Source organism: Lathamus discolor, chromosome 2 (genome assembly GCF_037157495.1).
Source record: "Lathamus discolor isolate bLatDis1 chromosome 2, bLatDis1.hap1, whole genome shotgun sequence".
NCBI classification, from domain to species: Eukaryota; Metazoa; Chordata; class Aves; order Psittaciformes; family Psittacidae; genus Lathamus; species Lathamus discolor.
Window position 1 is genome coordinate 116,879,197 of NC_088885.1, and position 14,207 is coordinate 116,893,403.

General features: G+C 42.1%; 1 protein-coding gene across 3 annotated transcripts in view; it reads left to right on the forward strand.

Moving 5' to 3' along the window:
• The first annotated feature begins 3,105 nt into the window (after nucleotides 1–3,105).
• SPIDR (scaffold protein involved in DNA repair) overlaps nucleotides 3,106–14,207 on the forward strand; it is a 205,134-nt gene continuing 194,032 nt past the window's right edge. Inside the window, exons 1-5 of one of the 3 annotated variants that reach the window (XM_065668225.1) lie at nucleotides 3,107–3,296; nucleotides 4,477–4,601; nucleotides 10,332–10,487; nucleotides 11,887–11,965; nucleotides 13,386–13,559. In XM_065668225.1, the coding sequence (XP_065524297.1) occupies nucleotides 4,479–4,601; nucleotides 10,332–10,487; nucleotides 11,887–11,965; nucleotides 13,386–13,559 (532 nt within the window). In that variant the 5' untranslated portion in view covers nucleotides 3,107–3,296; nucleotides 4,477–4,478. Of the gene's footprint in view, nucleotides 3,297–4,476; nucleotides 4,602–10,331; nucleotides 10,488–11,886; nucleotides 11,966–13,385; nucleotides 13,560–14,207 lie in introns of all 3 variants that reach the window. The other 2 variants (XM_065668224.1, XM_065668226.1) reach the window with 2 other exon arrangements.

Sequence of the window (14,207 nt, forward strand, 5' to 3'; positions counted from 1 at the left end):
TCAGTAATTTAAGACTCCTTATCTTTTGACTCATTTGTATAAAATACATTTTGTTTCTTTCCAAGAGAAGCTCTTTTTACACATGCATTGTGAGACATCCATCCACAGCACCACTGACAAATAAATGCTCTTTCTTTGTTGGATTTCACTAAAAAAATCCAATTTTATTGTTAACAGGAATTTTGTATTTTTCACAGAATTTTCATGCAACAAAAATACATAAGGTATAAAATTTCTTAGTGTTCCCTGAGCAGCAGCAAATTTGATCTTGAACACAAACACAATCAGTATATCAGATGAAACAACAAACTACTATTTAAGCCTACGAGAACACAGGCATAGAATCGTAGAATCATAGAATGGTTTGGGTTGGAAGGGACCTTAAAGATCAGCCAGCTCCAACCCGCCTGCCATGGGCAGGGACACCTTTCACTGGACCAAGTTGCTCAAAACCCCATTCAACCAGCCTTGGACACTAACACGGATGGGGCAGACACAACTTCATGCTTCCATATGTAGTTAAAAAAAAACAGTTTTTCAAAAATTGTATAAACAATTAATTTAACTTCCAAAAGCACGATGCACAGAAATTTTTAGCAGACCTGAATAATGATGCACTGGTATTATGAATATTATGCTTTTGTTGAGAAGTTCTGCATCTATTATTCTTTCTCCACAGAAATATTATTTTAAAAAACAATCACAGCTCTATTTTAGTTCCTAAATTATAGGGTAGTTTTCCAACCCATTTCCTTTATCTCCATGTCATTTTAGTCCTTCTTTGTGAAGAACATGAAAACACATAAAAGAACTAGATGATCTTGAGGTCCTTTCCAACCCTAACTATTCTATGATTCTATTAGTTATGTCACCTTCTTGGGATTCTATAGAAGTAAGGTCCTCCCAGTTGTAAGCACCTTGCAAGGAGTTTATGTACAAAAAAAAAATTATGCAGTCTCACCAAGTAGAGCAGATGAGACTTCCATGGTCCATACATTTCTCTGTGGTTTAGCTCCAACACAGATTGTTTAACTGGAAGTACAATAACATACTTTTCAAATATCAAAGAAAAGCACTTTGATGATACATGATAGAATTAATTTGTCAGTCTGGCAATTTCAAAAGAAATACTGTAAATATTTGGAAGGATGAGAACACAGTACTTTTAAGTCTGTTTTGAACACAACAGTCAAAGGCAGCATGGCATTTGGATGATGCTGTTTCTGGCTTTCCTCTCTTTGTAGAATCCATTTTAATTAGTGGCAGTTTTACAAAGGGAATGCGAGATGGGTATTGGCCACAGGGTGCCTTGCAACAAACACAAACTGTAAACTTAGATACACACAATTAGGGTTTTAATAATAAAAATGAAGTCATATAGTGCCTTCTATCAAAATGTGTTTCATAAATTCTGAGATACAATTATCTTGTTTTACAAAGGTTGTTTATTATTCTTAACTCTGTTTAACAGCAGCACTGTCAGCCTAAGTGAACTTCTCAAGAACATACAACAGCAATAAAAAATTACGTAGCTATCTCTTTTCTGCCAGTGTTTCCACTTGCATCAGAAGAAAAACATTTTAAAAGGTCATCAGCCTTTTTTCCTCTTCAGTTGCAATGGAAGAGAAAGTCCATTCCAAGCAGTTTCAATTCCAAGTCGCTACATCTTAGCACTGACATTACCCTTTTTACCTGTATCAGCTTATCAGCTTGCTTGTGGTTTTTGGAGTTAAAACTCTTAGTGGCTTAACAGCAAACATTATTCATGAAGTGGCATGTTCAGATACTACTTGCTTAGCTATCTAGCTAGTGTTTGTATCCCAGTGTTTTATGTCCTTGTGGCATTAAACAGCACCATTCTTTTGAGGTTTACTCCTGACTGAACTTGGCTATCATGAAGGATGCAGAGGTGAAACACAGGCTGGAGAACTTCTCCTGCAACACGCAGTTCAGCCACAGCTCTCCACATCAGTCCCGGAGATGGTGCTAACTCCACCAGTGCCCAGGACAAAGGAATAGGTGACCTTGGCCCTGTTGCCCCTTTGTTTCCAGCCTCCCCCAGCTCCACAGGAAATCATGGGTGGCACGGCTTGGTGAGGGCAGGCTAAAGGGATGCAGTGCCACCAGTGGTGCTTCCCGACAGGAAAACCTTGTGGGCCTCAGTAGGGCCAGTTGGTGGGCACATGCAGAGACCATTAATACCTCCTTTGAAACCACTGCACTTTGAGGAACCATAGAATCAACCAGGTTGGAAAAGTCGTTTAAGATCAAGTCCAATTGCTACCCCAGGACTGCCAAATCCACCATTAAACCATGGCACTGAGGGCCTCGTCTACATGATTTTTGAGCTCTTCCAGGCACAGTGATGCCACCACTTCCCTGGACAGCCTGTTCCAATATCTGATCACCCTCTCTGTGAATAATTTTTTCCCCAATATCCAAATTAAACCTCCCTGGCACAGCTTGATGCCATTTCCTCTTGTCCTATCACCTGTTACTTGGGACAAAAGACCTACCCCCACTTCTCTCCATCCTCCTTTCACGTAATTGCATAGAGCGACAAGGTCCCCCCTTCTCTTCTCCAGATTAAACAACCCCAGCTGCTTCTCATCACACCTGCGCTCCAGACCCTTCACCAGCCTTGTTGCCGTTCTCTGGATCTGCTCTAGCACCTCAGTGTCTCTCTTGTAGTGAGGAGCCCAGAACTGCACACAGCATTTGAGGTGCACCCTCACTCAGGGCCGACCAGAGGGGGATGATCACTACGCTATTTCCCATACAGGCCAGGATGCCGCCGTCCTTCTTGGCTGCCTGGGCACAAGCTGGCTCATATTCGGCCTCGGCACTCCGGAGGGAGGGAGGCGTGGAGGGAAAGGGGCGGAAGGCCGAGAGCTGCGGAGGCACCGCCGCACGGCGCCAACCGCACAGCGCGGCTGAGGAGAGCGGCAGCCCCCGCCCTCACAGACGCCACGCCCACCCCATCCCGACAACCAACCGCATGGCCTCCGGCTGTCGCGCAGCGCATGCGCACAGCGCGTCCTTCCTGTCTTCAGGAGCTCCTGTGTCTGCCCGGGGAGCAACGTCACCCGCGCTCCGGCTGTCCCGCCCAATCAGGAGCCGCGACTCTCTCGGCGCCAAAGCTGCAAAAGGCGGGGTCACAGAGCCTGGCCGGCCTCGCCTTCTCGTAGCGGGAGCGCGCGGGGCGGGGGGGATCCCCTTGGCCCCGCCCCCGGGGCTCCCCCGCCACGTGACCGCGGACGTGGCCGCCCTGTCAGGGGGCGATGCCCAGTAGGAAGGTACCTGCGCGCGCGGGAGGGGAGGGGGCCCTGGCGGGCGGTGGGGGCGAGCAAGGGCCGCTCTGCCCTGCGCTTCCCTCAGGGCCGACCCCTCCTGCAGCCCCGGTGTGAGGGTCGGCGGGCAAGGGTGGCGGCGGAGGAGCAGCCTGACCCCGGTGTGCAACACACTCCGCCGGCTCCCCGGGCAGGTGGTAGCGGGGGCCCGCCGAGCTGCCCGCGGGCTGCCGAGAAGCGGCCCCGAGGCTCCCCCCCCCGGGCTGCTGGAGGGGTATGGCTCGCTGCGGGCCCTTCCGAGGCGAGGCGGGTGCGCCGGGCAGGGGGGCGGGAAAGCGCGCTCCTCGCCGCCTGTGTGGTTTTAAAATCACAGAACGGCGTGGATCGGAAAGGGCGTTAGGGTCATTCAGTCCCATCAGCTGCCCTGGGCAGGGACGCTTCAGACCGTGTCAGCCGAGGCTCTGTCCAACGTGGCCTGCCAGGGGTGGAGCACTTACCACTTGTTTGGGCAACCTGCTCCAGCGCCTTTTCTTCATCCTTGCACAGCAGGAGCACGGCTGTGCTGAGGGGAGAGTGTAATTCAGCCTCTTTGTTAGGTTACAGTCGGGGAAAACAGCAGGGGAAGGAAACCTGTAACAGGAAGCCTTGTCAAAACTGTTAGGCTTAATACTGTTTTGAGCAGCTTAGCTTCTCTTGAGCATGAGTGGGAGTAGAGGGAGAAGGCCCCGTGCTGCTTTTTGCAGTCTCCTTATCGTGGTATTTTGTGTCTGATGGAGCCTGCAGGATGGTCATGAGGATGCTGTCTCTGATTTGCAGTGCTTATTCTAATACTGAGGTGCTGCTGAAAGACAAGCTTGGTTGTTTGCTGTATAAATACAGGAGTCCAAATGACATATCTGAACTCTAATGCATTTCGTTTCCCATTTAGTATATAGATAAAATTCTGAATATTCTAAACCATTTTTAAAATACAGCCACGTTTTAAAGTAATTTTTATAGAAAACAATGTCAATATCAAGCCTCAGATAACCTACATGAAAATTGCTTTTCAATACAGACACTCTACATATTTTCTTTCAAAAATTTTGATGTTCTTGACTTGTGAAAACCTGCCCACTTCAGCTGCCAAGGTTTAATCAATTCGTTGTAATGTGATGACAGCTTCTCATAATAATTTATTTTGCAGACATGGATAATGTTCCTCATTACTTTGTCAATGAAAACTCTACAGGTCAAGTGAAAAGACAGCAGTCCTTTCCACATACTATTAAACAATGTAAAACCCCAAACCAACCTGATACACAGAAAAGGGTATAGTACTGATATTGTATCCTAAATGTTTTGAATAATTCAATCTTGTGAAAGCTTTTCTAACATAATTCTGGTTTAACCATTTTGATAGAATGCAAATTTCTCTCTAACTGCTTGGCACCAGTTGTAAATACAAAGTATATTTCAATAGTATTCCTATTCTGTGGTGGTTGTTTTTTTTCCTGCAGCGTAAGCATATATTAATTTATATTCTTGCTTAACTAAGCTTGTATAGGTCATGTTTTTCTGGGGGTTTATTCCATGGTTTTTGGAGTAGCCCCAAGAAAGTAATTGCCTGGGGTGAAAAGGGCTGTATTGTAAGTAGTTGAACATACAGTCCCAGTCACTATAGGGTACTTCTGGGTAACAAGTGTTTAGCATGAGGAACAATAAAGAGTGGTTGAATGAAGATGTTCTAGGTAGGACTACCTATTTAAAACCCCATACATTTAGTAATCTGTTGCATAATCGTTATGCTCATTAATTGAATTTTCAGCATGTCTCACTTTTCCTTACATCTACTCCCACGTAGGATGACTTACCTTTATCTCACTGGAAATAACTAAAGGAGTAATGGGGGAAGGATTGCTTGTGGTTCCTTTTATGTGGAGGGCTTGATCCCAATTCCACTGACACCAGCAGGAGTAATTCAATTTTTTCTCAGTCCTTTGTAAGGAACTGCTCCAGAGATGAAATGCACTGCTTTTGTGACCAGAGATTTCAGATGCTCTGTGCAATTCGGAAGATTCTTTGCCTGACTAGTTTTGGTATTGATTTTTTTGTGAGGTATGCCAGGTCTACATGCTGTAGCTCTTTTGAGGCTGATTTGATACTTCTTTTCTTGTCTCTAGACCCTTTATGCATAACATTACTAAATTACACAAGATTTCTTTATATGCCCATTTTTAAGCCAGAGGAAAATAATTATGATTAACCTTGTGACTCAAGATTAAGAGAACTCAGTGTTGTTACTGCATTTCTTTGGGAACAGTGCGGCCTTCAGATTATCTTTGTTATAAATATTTATTTCTGAGAAGCAGGTTTCTTAAAACGTTAGTTTCCCTGTTGCCTTGAAGCAGGCTGGAGAAGACGACTTTCTGTTTCTGCATAGCTGATGCATTCCTGTGGCAGAGGCCCTTGTGCCAGGGGTGTCAGGGAGCAGCAGCCCCTATAGCTCCACAGAGGAAGGGTGACTGTGCCGTCCCTGGCATGGACACTGTCCCACCGTGCCTGAGGGTGAAGAACCCGATAGAAGTCCCACAGGGTTACACCCAGCTTGCTTGTACTATTCCCAAACCCATGGCTGCACTGGCCTCTCTGCTGCTGTAGTGCATTTATAACTTGAAATGTGGTGACATGAGCTGCGTGTGGAAAGTGCAGTTACCGTGTTTCCCTTCTAGTCATTGTGCTGTAGTCTTCATCCAGAGGGAGCCCTCTGGTGATGTTAGTGTCCTTGAGATTTTTTCTTCTGAGTTGTATGTCTTGGAGCTTAATACCTACATATATCTGTAACTCTATTGCACACAATGTTCAGATCACAGATTTTTTTTTAATAAAAAATAAATTTCTGTGCTTTATATCTGCACATAAACATTACTTCATGCATGTTGAAATTGGTATACAAGCAGCCATACACATGCATGCCTGCATGCAGCATTATGACAAGCTCCCCTGCACACCTCCAGTAACTGTGGACTGAAGCTGTAAGTCCAGTTTCCTGGGTTCACATCAGGTATTTATATGGAGAGATTTAAACTGGCAAAGAGCTTGGGATGAGGGGAGTTATCTTTAGGGTTTGTGTTTCCAATTCTTTAAAGGTGGAGTAGGATGAGGAAAATGGTAGAAAGGTATCTGCATTAAACGCAGGGAGCTGTAAGTCACTGCTGTCAATATCAATTGTAAGCCCTTCTCTTTCTCTTCCTTCCAAATGCTGTGTGTCAGAAACTTGTGGTAGCTGAAGAACACCTCATGTAGAGGGTATATTTCTTTACTTTCTTGTTCTGGGACTTCAGGAACTGGTTTTGGTTTTTCTCAGTGACTATAGTGACTCTAAATTTCTGTGTGGTGTTAGTGGAAACTCTCAGATTTTCCTCTATCTGGGGTGCAGGAGACATTGTGAGAAAAAGAGTTAATTAACCAGAGCTGTCAGCAGTACCAACGGTTCTTCAGGTTGTAATTAAGCTGACATGGTGTCAAGCAGCTGCTGGAGTGGTCCCAGTGGTCCTTGTATCCTTTCTTCCACTGCTGTGCCAGCTGTAGACAACTAGTGCTTCTTCCCAAAAAGTTTTCTGCTGGTTTGGTTCCTCATCGTTGTGTCTGCAGAGTCTGACAAGTGCCAAGTGCTTGGGAAGAAGGGAAAGAGGGTTCTCCAGTTGCTTCTGGTTTGTAATGAAACCACCTGCACTGAGACATCACTGTAGTACTGCTCAGAAAATCTGAGCAGACCTGCCCTTATCCAGGCTAATGAAGTGCTAATGAGTAACTCTTCTGCCATTAACAGTCATCAACTGTTAAAACTATTTCTGCCTGTCACAGCCATGATTGTCTAGTTCTTCCAAAGGAGTATTCCAGATGTTTAAGATTTGCTCCCAGTGCCACTTCGCATTGCACTCTTAATGACCTAAATATAAGCATAACCATCTACACCATCTAAGTGTAAAATCAGCTATTTGTTCAACTTTCATTAGCCTGGTGGTTTCTCATCTTGGCTTTTATAAGCATACCCTTTCCATATGCACCCTAACCCTTCTTACTAAGGGAGAGGGAGTTGGCATGTAGCTTTTGTCTTGCTGATTCTCACATGGCATTTCCTTCCCACATCTTGACAGTTGTGCTCCACTGGCCATAACTCTGCTATGTTCTGCTGTTTGTTCCCTGACTATTTCTCTGCTCCATCAGTATGGCACAGCAGAGAGAAATGGAAGGATTCTGTTGGTGAGGGAGTGTCATGATTTAAAGAATAACATGGATGAGAAACTTAATGGAGAACAGTTCTCTAGCTCTGTGTTTATTAGGCTTTGTAACAATAGAAATAGATTATTAAGCCTGTTTCATGTAATTCTTTGTGCATGCATTTCTGGGCTCTTTCACTTATTTGTGACTGGTTTTGCTTTTAATTGACCATCAAAAGCAGTGTATTGTAAACCCACGTGCAAGTCATAGTGCTATTGTTGGCACAGATTCTTCAAAACTGGAGTGTGCCATTTAAGAAATAAGCTTAGGTAAACTGTTTTTTGTGCTGTGAATTTTTGTCTTCAAGATGTATCTTGCAAAATCTTCTAGAGGCTATGAAAGCAGTCAGTGCTGGAAGCCCTGCTTATATGTGTGAGGTTAACAAACAAACCCTAAACTAGAGCCATGGCATGGTTTTGAGCCTTGGTGCACCACTGGCTGTCTGTACTGTTAACTGACCCTAACAGAAGTGGTCCATTCTGGGGGACATGAAGGTAAAGTAAATGTCTCCAACTGGAGTGAGGCCTTGCTGTGACATGTTGCTGCAAAACCAAAAAATGGGCCTTGATGTGTTTCAGTTGTTAATATTTGCCCTGGCCATGCTATCTTCTGTGCAGAGACAGCAGTACTTACCAAGAGGACAGCACAATGTACAGGTCATGTCTCTGGAGATAGAGGCTTTGACCAGCGGCTTCACTGGGAGGAAGGCAGGATTTAGATTATCTTTGTATTATAAGGTTAAACTTTCTTGTTTCAACTGCCATAGCCTCCTTACTTGACATTGTGTCCTTATTTAAAGTGCTTTTGATTCAAGATTGTACTATGTCTAATTCGTAGGTCTGTGGGAGTTGTTATGGGTACAGTTTGACTTTGGTGATAATGGCCTCTTGTAGTAGCTGCCTTGGGGTGTAAACATCCCCAGCAAGGTCACTTACTGTCAGAGGAAACTGTAAAGCCCATTTGTTTGACTTTACACATGGTGACAATAGGACTGGCTGACTGGAGGGTGAAGTAAGATGCCTTTGGGAAGTACTTGTTTCATTGTGATGAGTACTCAAAAGATCTAGAGGAAAAAAATACGCATTGTCAGTTACAAAATGGACAGAAGTTGCCAAAGACTTTTTTTTTTTCTTTGTTTGCATATGTTTCTTAGTTTAAAGTGTGTTAGTCCTGATTGACCAGCCTGGCTGAAAATGTATGTGCTGATTAATGTGACTTTGGAGTAATTCTCAAATATATATAAGAAGTATACTTGGTTGAGAGAAAGTATAACAGAAGAAGAAAGACACATTCAGGCAGATAATATAGTCAACATTTTGTAAGATAAATTTCAGTAGTGTAGTGGGCTAAGATGTTTATCATGCTCAAGATCAGTTTATGTGTGGAAACTGGTGTAGAATCTGAAAGATAAGAGTGTGATAACAGGCAATTCTCATCCTCAGCTATTCTCAGCATTAAAATCTGTTGCATGAGATGCATAGCATGATGCTATGATGTAGATAAGCATTGATGCCAATCAGCATCCTGTTCCATGACTTGCCTAATAATCCAAATGACTCCTGGTGTCCCATATAAGGAGTAGGCAACACTTAATCTACTGTTTTTTGGGTAATGGTTATGAAAACAAATGTTATTCTTAGAGCTGAAAGAGTCTGGATTTTGGTTTTGGGTTCTTTTTGGTTTTGGTTTTTTTTGGTTGGTTGTTTTTTAATGGAGAACTGTATAGGGATATCTGATTTTACCCCCTGCATAACAGAATTAAATCAGCTTAAATGCAAGTTTCAAGGAATTATTTAGTTAAAGTGTTTTGCAGAGCTGTTCCTGTTCAGGGTAATATTTTCAGCTTCACTGGGCAGTTGGCAGGTACTGCAAATGTAGCTTAGGCAACAGAAAGGAATATACTTACCAAAAATTAAAATTACCCATGTTGCATAAAAATAGTTGCAACTGTTCAGGACTTTTTTTCACCCAGCTTATCAAAAATTGAAATTTGTTTGTAACTATTCAGGAAATACTAAGCGGCAGTCTAGTGATTCAGAGAAAACTCCAGGAACAAACTCACCAACAGAGTTTCAAGTTGACAAGGAGGTATTCTTTATTGCGGCACCGGGAGACACGGGGGATAGCTCCTCCTATCGTGTGTCCCCGTATTGCTATACAGGCCATCCTTATATATGAGGCTACACATGAATTACATCATTTTCTGGAAAGTTTCCCACATGCATACAGAAAGGTGATGGTGGTCTTTAAGGGTCGTTTACTTCTCCCAACAATCTTCATAACCTCTGGCAGTCTTTGAAGCACCAGCTTAGTTAACATTACAGACATAGCAATCATCCTGTCCTACTTACCAGTTAGTTTAACTGTTCCCATCCTGGACATTGCTAGTCCCGGGATACTCCCCAGTAGATGTTTACACCAGCTTAATGGGTTCATTAACACCACAAACATAACAATCATCCTGTACTTCCACTTATCAGTTAATTTAACTGTGCCTATCCTGGACATCTGCTAGTCCCAGATACTCCCCATCCCCAGGTCTGGTTTTTCCATTCTGCTTTTCATACACTTTTTGTACTAAGGTCCTAAGGACGTGAAACTATGACAACTGCCTTCAAGTACCGCAGTTATTTTCCATGACAAAGCCATCAAACTTAACCTTACTTAGAACTGACTACATTGTGCTTTTGTGCCTCCTTGTCTAACCAGATAAGTAAATTTAACTTGAAAAGAATTGCGTGTACACAGTGCTTTAATGGGTTTGTTTTTCCCTCATAGCGGAAGCGATTTTGGAACGTCGAATGCACATCCTTCCCAGATGAGACACCCCTACAGCTGAAAAAGTCAAATGTCAGGACATCAGTGGCTGCTACTTCAGTTTCCAATGCGTGGCTTAGGTGTGGGGATGGTTTTCAGAGCACTTCAGTGCTGGAGGTAAAAGGCTGGCTTAGTGGCGTAAGAAAAAGATGTAAACTGACAGTAAACCGATTTCTGTGCTTGACTGCATTACAAGATGTTGCCCTTTTTTGTTTCCCAATGAACAGCATATTTTTACAAATGTCAAAATAGACAAAAATGGAAACCAAGGTTACATGAGGGCATTTTCTTAACTCATAGTTTTCTGAACATAGGTTAACCTTTTCTATTCTAGACAACACTTATCAATTGGAAAATTTCAATGATACACTAAAGGATACAAAAGTTATTTGATTTTTGGGATGGAGTGCTGCATTTCCTACAAAATAGAGAACAAAGACTCTAGTTCTCATCTGAAGATTTTTTTGCTAGCGAGAATCAGCTAGGTTGGAAAAGACCATTAAGATCATCAAGTCCAACTGTTACCCCAGTACTGCCAAGTCCACCAGTAAACCATGTCACTAAGGGCCTCACTTATGCTGTTTTGTTTCTGAACACTTCCAGGAATGGTGATTCCACCATTTCCCTGGGAAGCCTATTCCAATACCTGACGACCCTTTCAGGGACTACATTTTCCTAAACCTCTAAACCTCTACTGGTGCAGCTTGAGGCTGTTTCCTCTTGTCCCATCACTTGTTGTTTGGAAGAAGAGACCAGCCACCTCCTTTCTCCATCCTCCTTTTAGGTTGTCATAGAGAGCGATATGGTCCCCCCTTGAGCCTTCTCCAGACTAAACAACCCCAGTTTCCTCAGCCATTCTAAAGAGTATGCTTGCAGTAATGAATTCACTGTATAAAATCCTGCTTTTTGATGACCCTGCAGATCTAGGTGCAGATGCTCTTTTGGATCATATATCAAGTTATACTTAATTTTTGTGCCTGTATTGGTCTCATTGGTCATGAACGGAGATAGCTATTCAGCCAGCACTGAGTAGGAAGTGCTTTGTGCTGAAAATCATCTTCAATCAAGGTGCTTTTCTATTTCTTCCTCTGGTACTGAGCAGTCAGTATTGCATTGCTTGTGGGATTTAATAAAATCGGAGACAGGGCCAGTGAGTGCTTCTTTCTGTAACCCTTGATCAGGGCACATGCTTTATCAAGCGTGCTCTTCTTGCCCACTTTTGACATTTTAATGCTGAAAATACTGGCTCTAGTTCTTCACAATGTCAGATGTGATTCCTGTCATAGTCACGAGAAGTTTATATTTTCCAAAACAATGAAAATTCAGATTTTATGATACTGTTCTCATGCATTATTACTTCATTTGTTATATTGCAGTCTAGTAGAAGATAGAAAAACTCACTTGAAATTATGCTACTAAGTTGTGGTGGGTGAATAGCAACAGTTTTGAGTATATTGCTACATGTTAAAATTGTCTTTAATGTCTTGGTGATTCAATCTGTCTCCTTTTAATATAGTCCCTGAGAGCTACTGATAAGAAATCCAGGATTAAGAAGCATCTTGGAGCACTGTTAACATCTGCTGAATGTGCAGCAGGTATGTTATAACTATTTCATGTTAGTGCTGTTTAGCCCTTTATCAAGCTAGAAATTGGCTCAAAATACTGTTTGCTTTATCAGAAGCTAATTTTGGTAAGAGACAAAGTTGTGATGCTATTGTGATTGAGCTCCTCTATTCACCTAGAGTGCCAGAAATATATCCTACAAAGCTGCAGGCAGTTCAGCTATTGCTCTTGAGCAGGTGAAAGAAGCATTGTTAATGCTGTATACAGTGCGTGTTCTAGCAGGGACAGGATATTTAAATTCTTCGCATTTTTAAGAGGAGAATGAAAAACAACCCTTAGCTGTCTAGTCAGTGGGTGAAATTATTTTCTTCTGCTAGAGACAGACAAGCAGGCACGAGAGAAAAACAGATAGTTTGTAAGTAGGAGCAACAACAGACAGAAAATCAGGATGTTGCCAACCTCCTGCTTTCATTGTCTTCTGTATGCACCCAAGTCTGTTAATATTGTGATTAAAAAAAAAACAAACAAACTCTAGGCATAATAAAGAGGAGAAGGACTTATTAATTCCCTCCAGTTTTTCCCTTTTTGAGAAGAAAGAAGAGGGAGCGGTAGTATCTTCATCCTTATCTCTGCTTGCTCCAGCACCTCTGCTGCTTCTGTTGGAGTTAAGTAGGTGACCTTGGTCACCTTTTGGGGTTCAAAATTATACTTCAGATTTTTGAAAAGAATATTTGTGTGTTGCAGAAGAAGTTGTGGTTGTGTTTTTCTCTTCTGGGCCCTCCTGCCTAATTTCAAATCTCCAATAATTATCTAATTTTCCATTTACCTAAAAAGCTTTAGTAGTGATAGAAAGTGCAAAGTTCTGCCTTCCTATGATTGCTAATTATGTATGGTCCATGTATCAATCCTTTTCTCCTTGCTATTTAAAGTAATAAAGATATTTTGACTTCAAATGTCTCACTCCAAAATGCAACTCTTATTTGTTACTCCTGAGAAGATTAAATTCTTTTTCTCTCAGGACAAAACCAGAGAGCAGTCTCTGCTGGTGGAGTACTTTCAGTCTTTTGCTGTTCTTTGTATAAAGTAGGAGAAATCCGACAGAGTTCTAAGGACAGTCTTTATTTAATCCACTTACCATTTAAGGACACATGTGGGAGCATTGGGACTGTTTGTAGAAGACTGTCAGACACTGTATGTCTTCACTGTGGTGAAGGACAAAGTGATAGCCTCATTGTATAAAATGAAGTGTGAGCATTTATTGTGGAGAACCAAAATAAAAATAATACAGATATGTGTAAGAAGTATGTGTGAGTTAATGCTCCAGTATTGCTGTCTGCCTGGTGACAGATTCAATACTTCTTTTCCTGTTCAAAACCAGCATAATTTAAGAATTTTAAATTTAACAAAATGACATTTCTGTAACAATCTAACAGTTTGCAATTCTTTTTAAAGGATCTGCTGCTGCTGAAAGCTCTAAAGAAGCTGAGGGCATAACATGGACCTCTAGTGGCAGTGACTTTTCAGATGATGGAAATAAAACATTGGTTCCAAGGTTGCAGACCAAAAAAATTCATGCTTCCGAAATAGAGGATTTGCCTAGCAGTCACGAGGACAGAAGCAGTGAAGGTAAGTTCAAATGCAAGCAGATCTGTCATGTGCTGAAATGAAATGACTGAGGTCATTCTGACAAAACATGATCTAATCCTAATTTGGTTAAATCAGTTGGAGGTTTTTTCCATCAATTTTGAGTATAGAATAAGCTCTTAGTATAAATTATGTACAAAAAATTTTGGACCTTGGAATAAAGGAGCATAGTTGGGCAGATCAGACAGCATTGAATAAAGCGTGCCAGTTCATTTCAGTATATTACAGTTTATTTGTACTATTTCCGTCTCTGTGCTGTGGTACAGATACTGTGCCACAACCTGCTTTACAAATGTGGTTTGCTGTGCAGACAACCATGACTTTTATTCTTAGGACTTCCATTCTAATTCATGGAGCACGGGATGACAGCAGGGACAGAAATTGATTAAAAAGTGCAGCTGGAAGACTGAAAAAATCTTTACTTGTGTGCTGTTGTTTAAGCATTAATTAGGATAATGTATAATTTGCATTAGAACTGCAAGGAGGTATTTTCAATGTGAAAAATAAATCGGGTTAGCTGTGTAATTCTTAAGCTAGATCTGGAGTATTACGATTAGACTTCACATCCTGGAAGTCTGGCAAAGTGTTCAAACACCACTGTGAGTTGAGCAAATGAATTGACTGATTTGC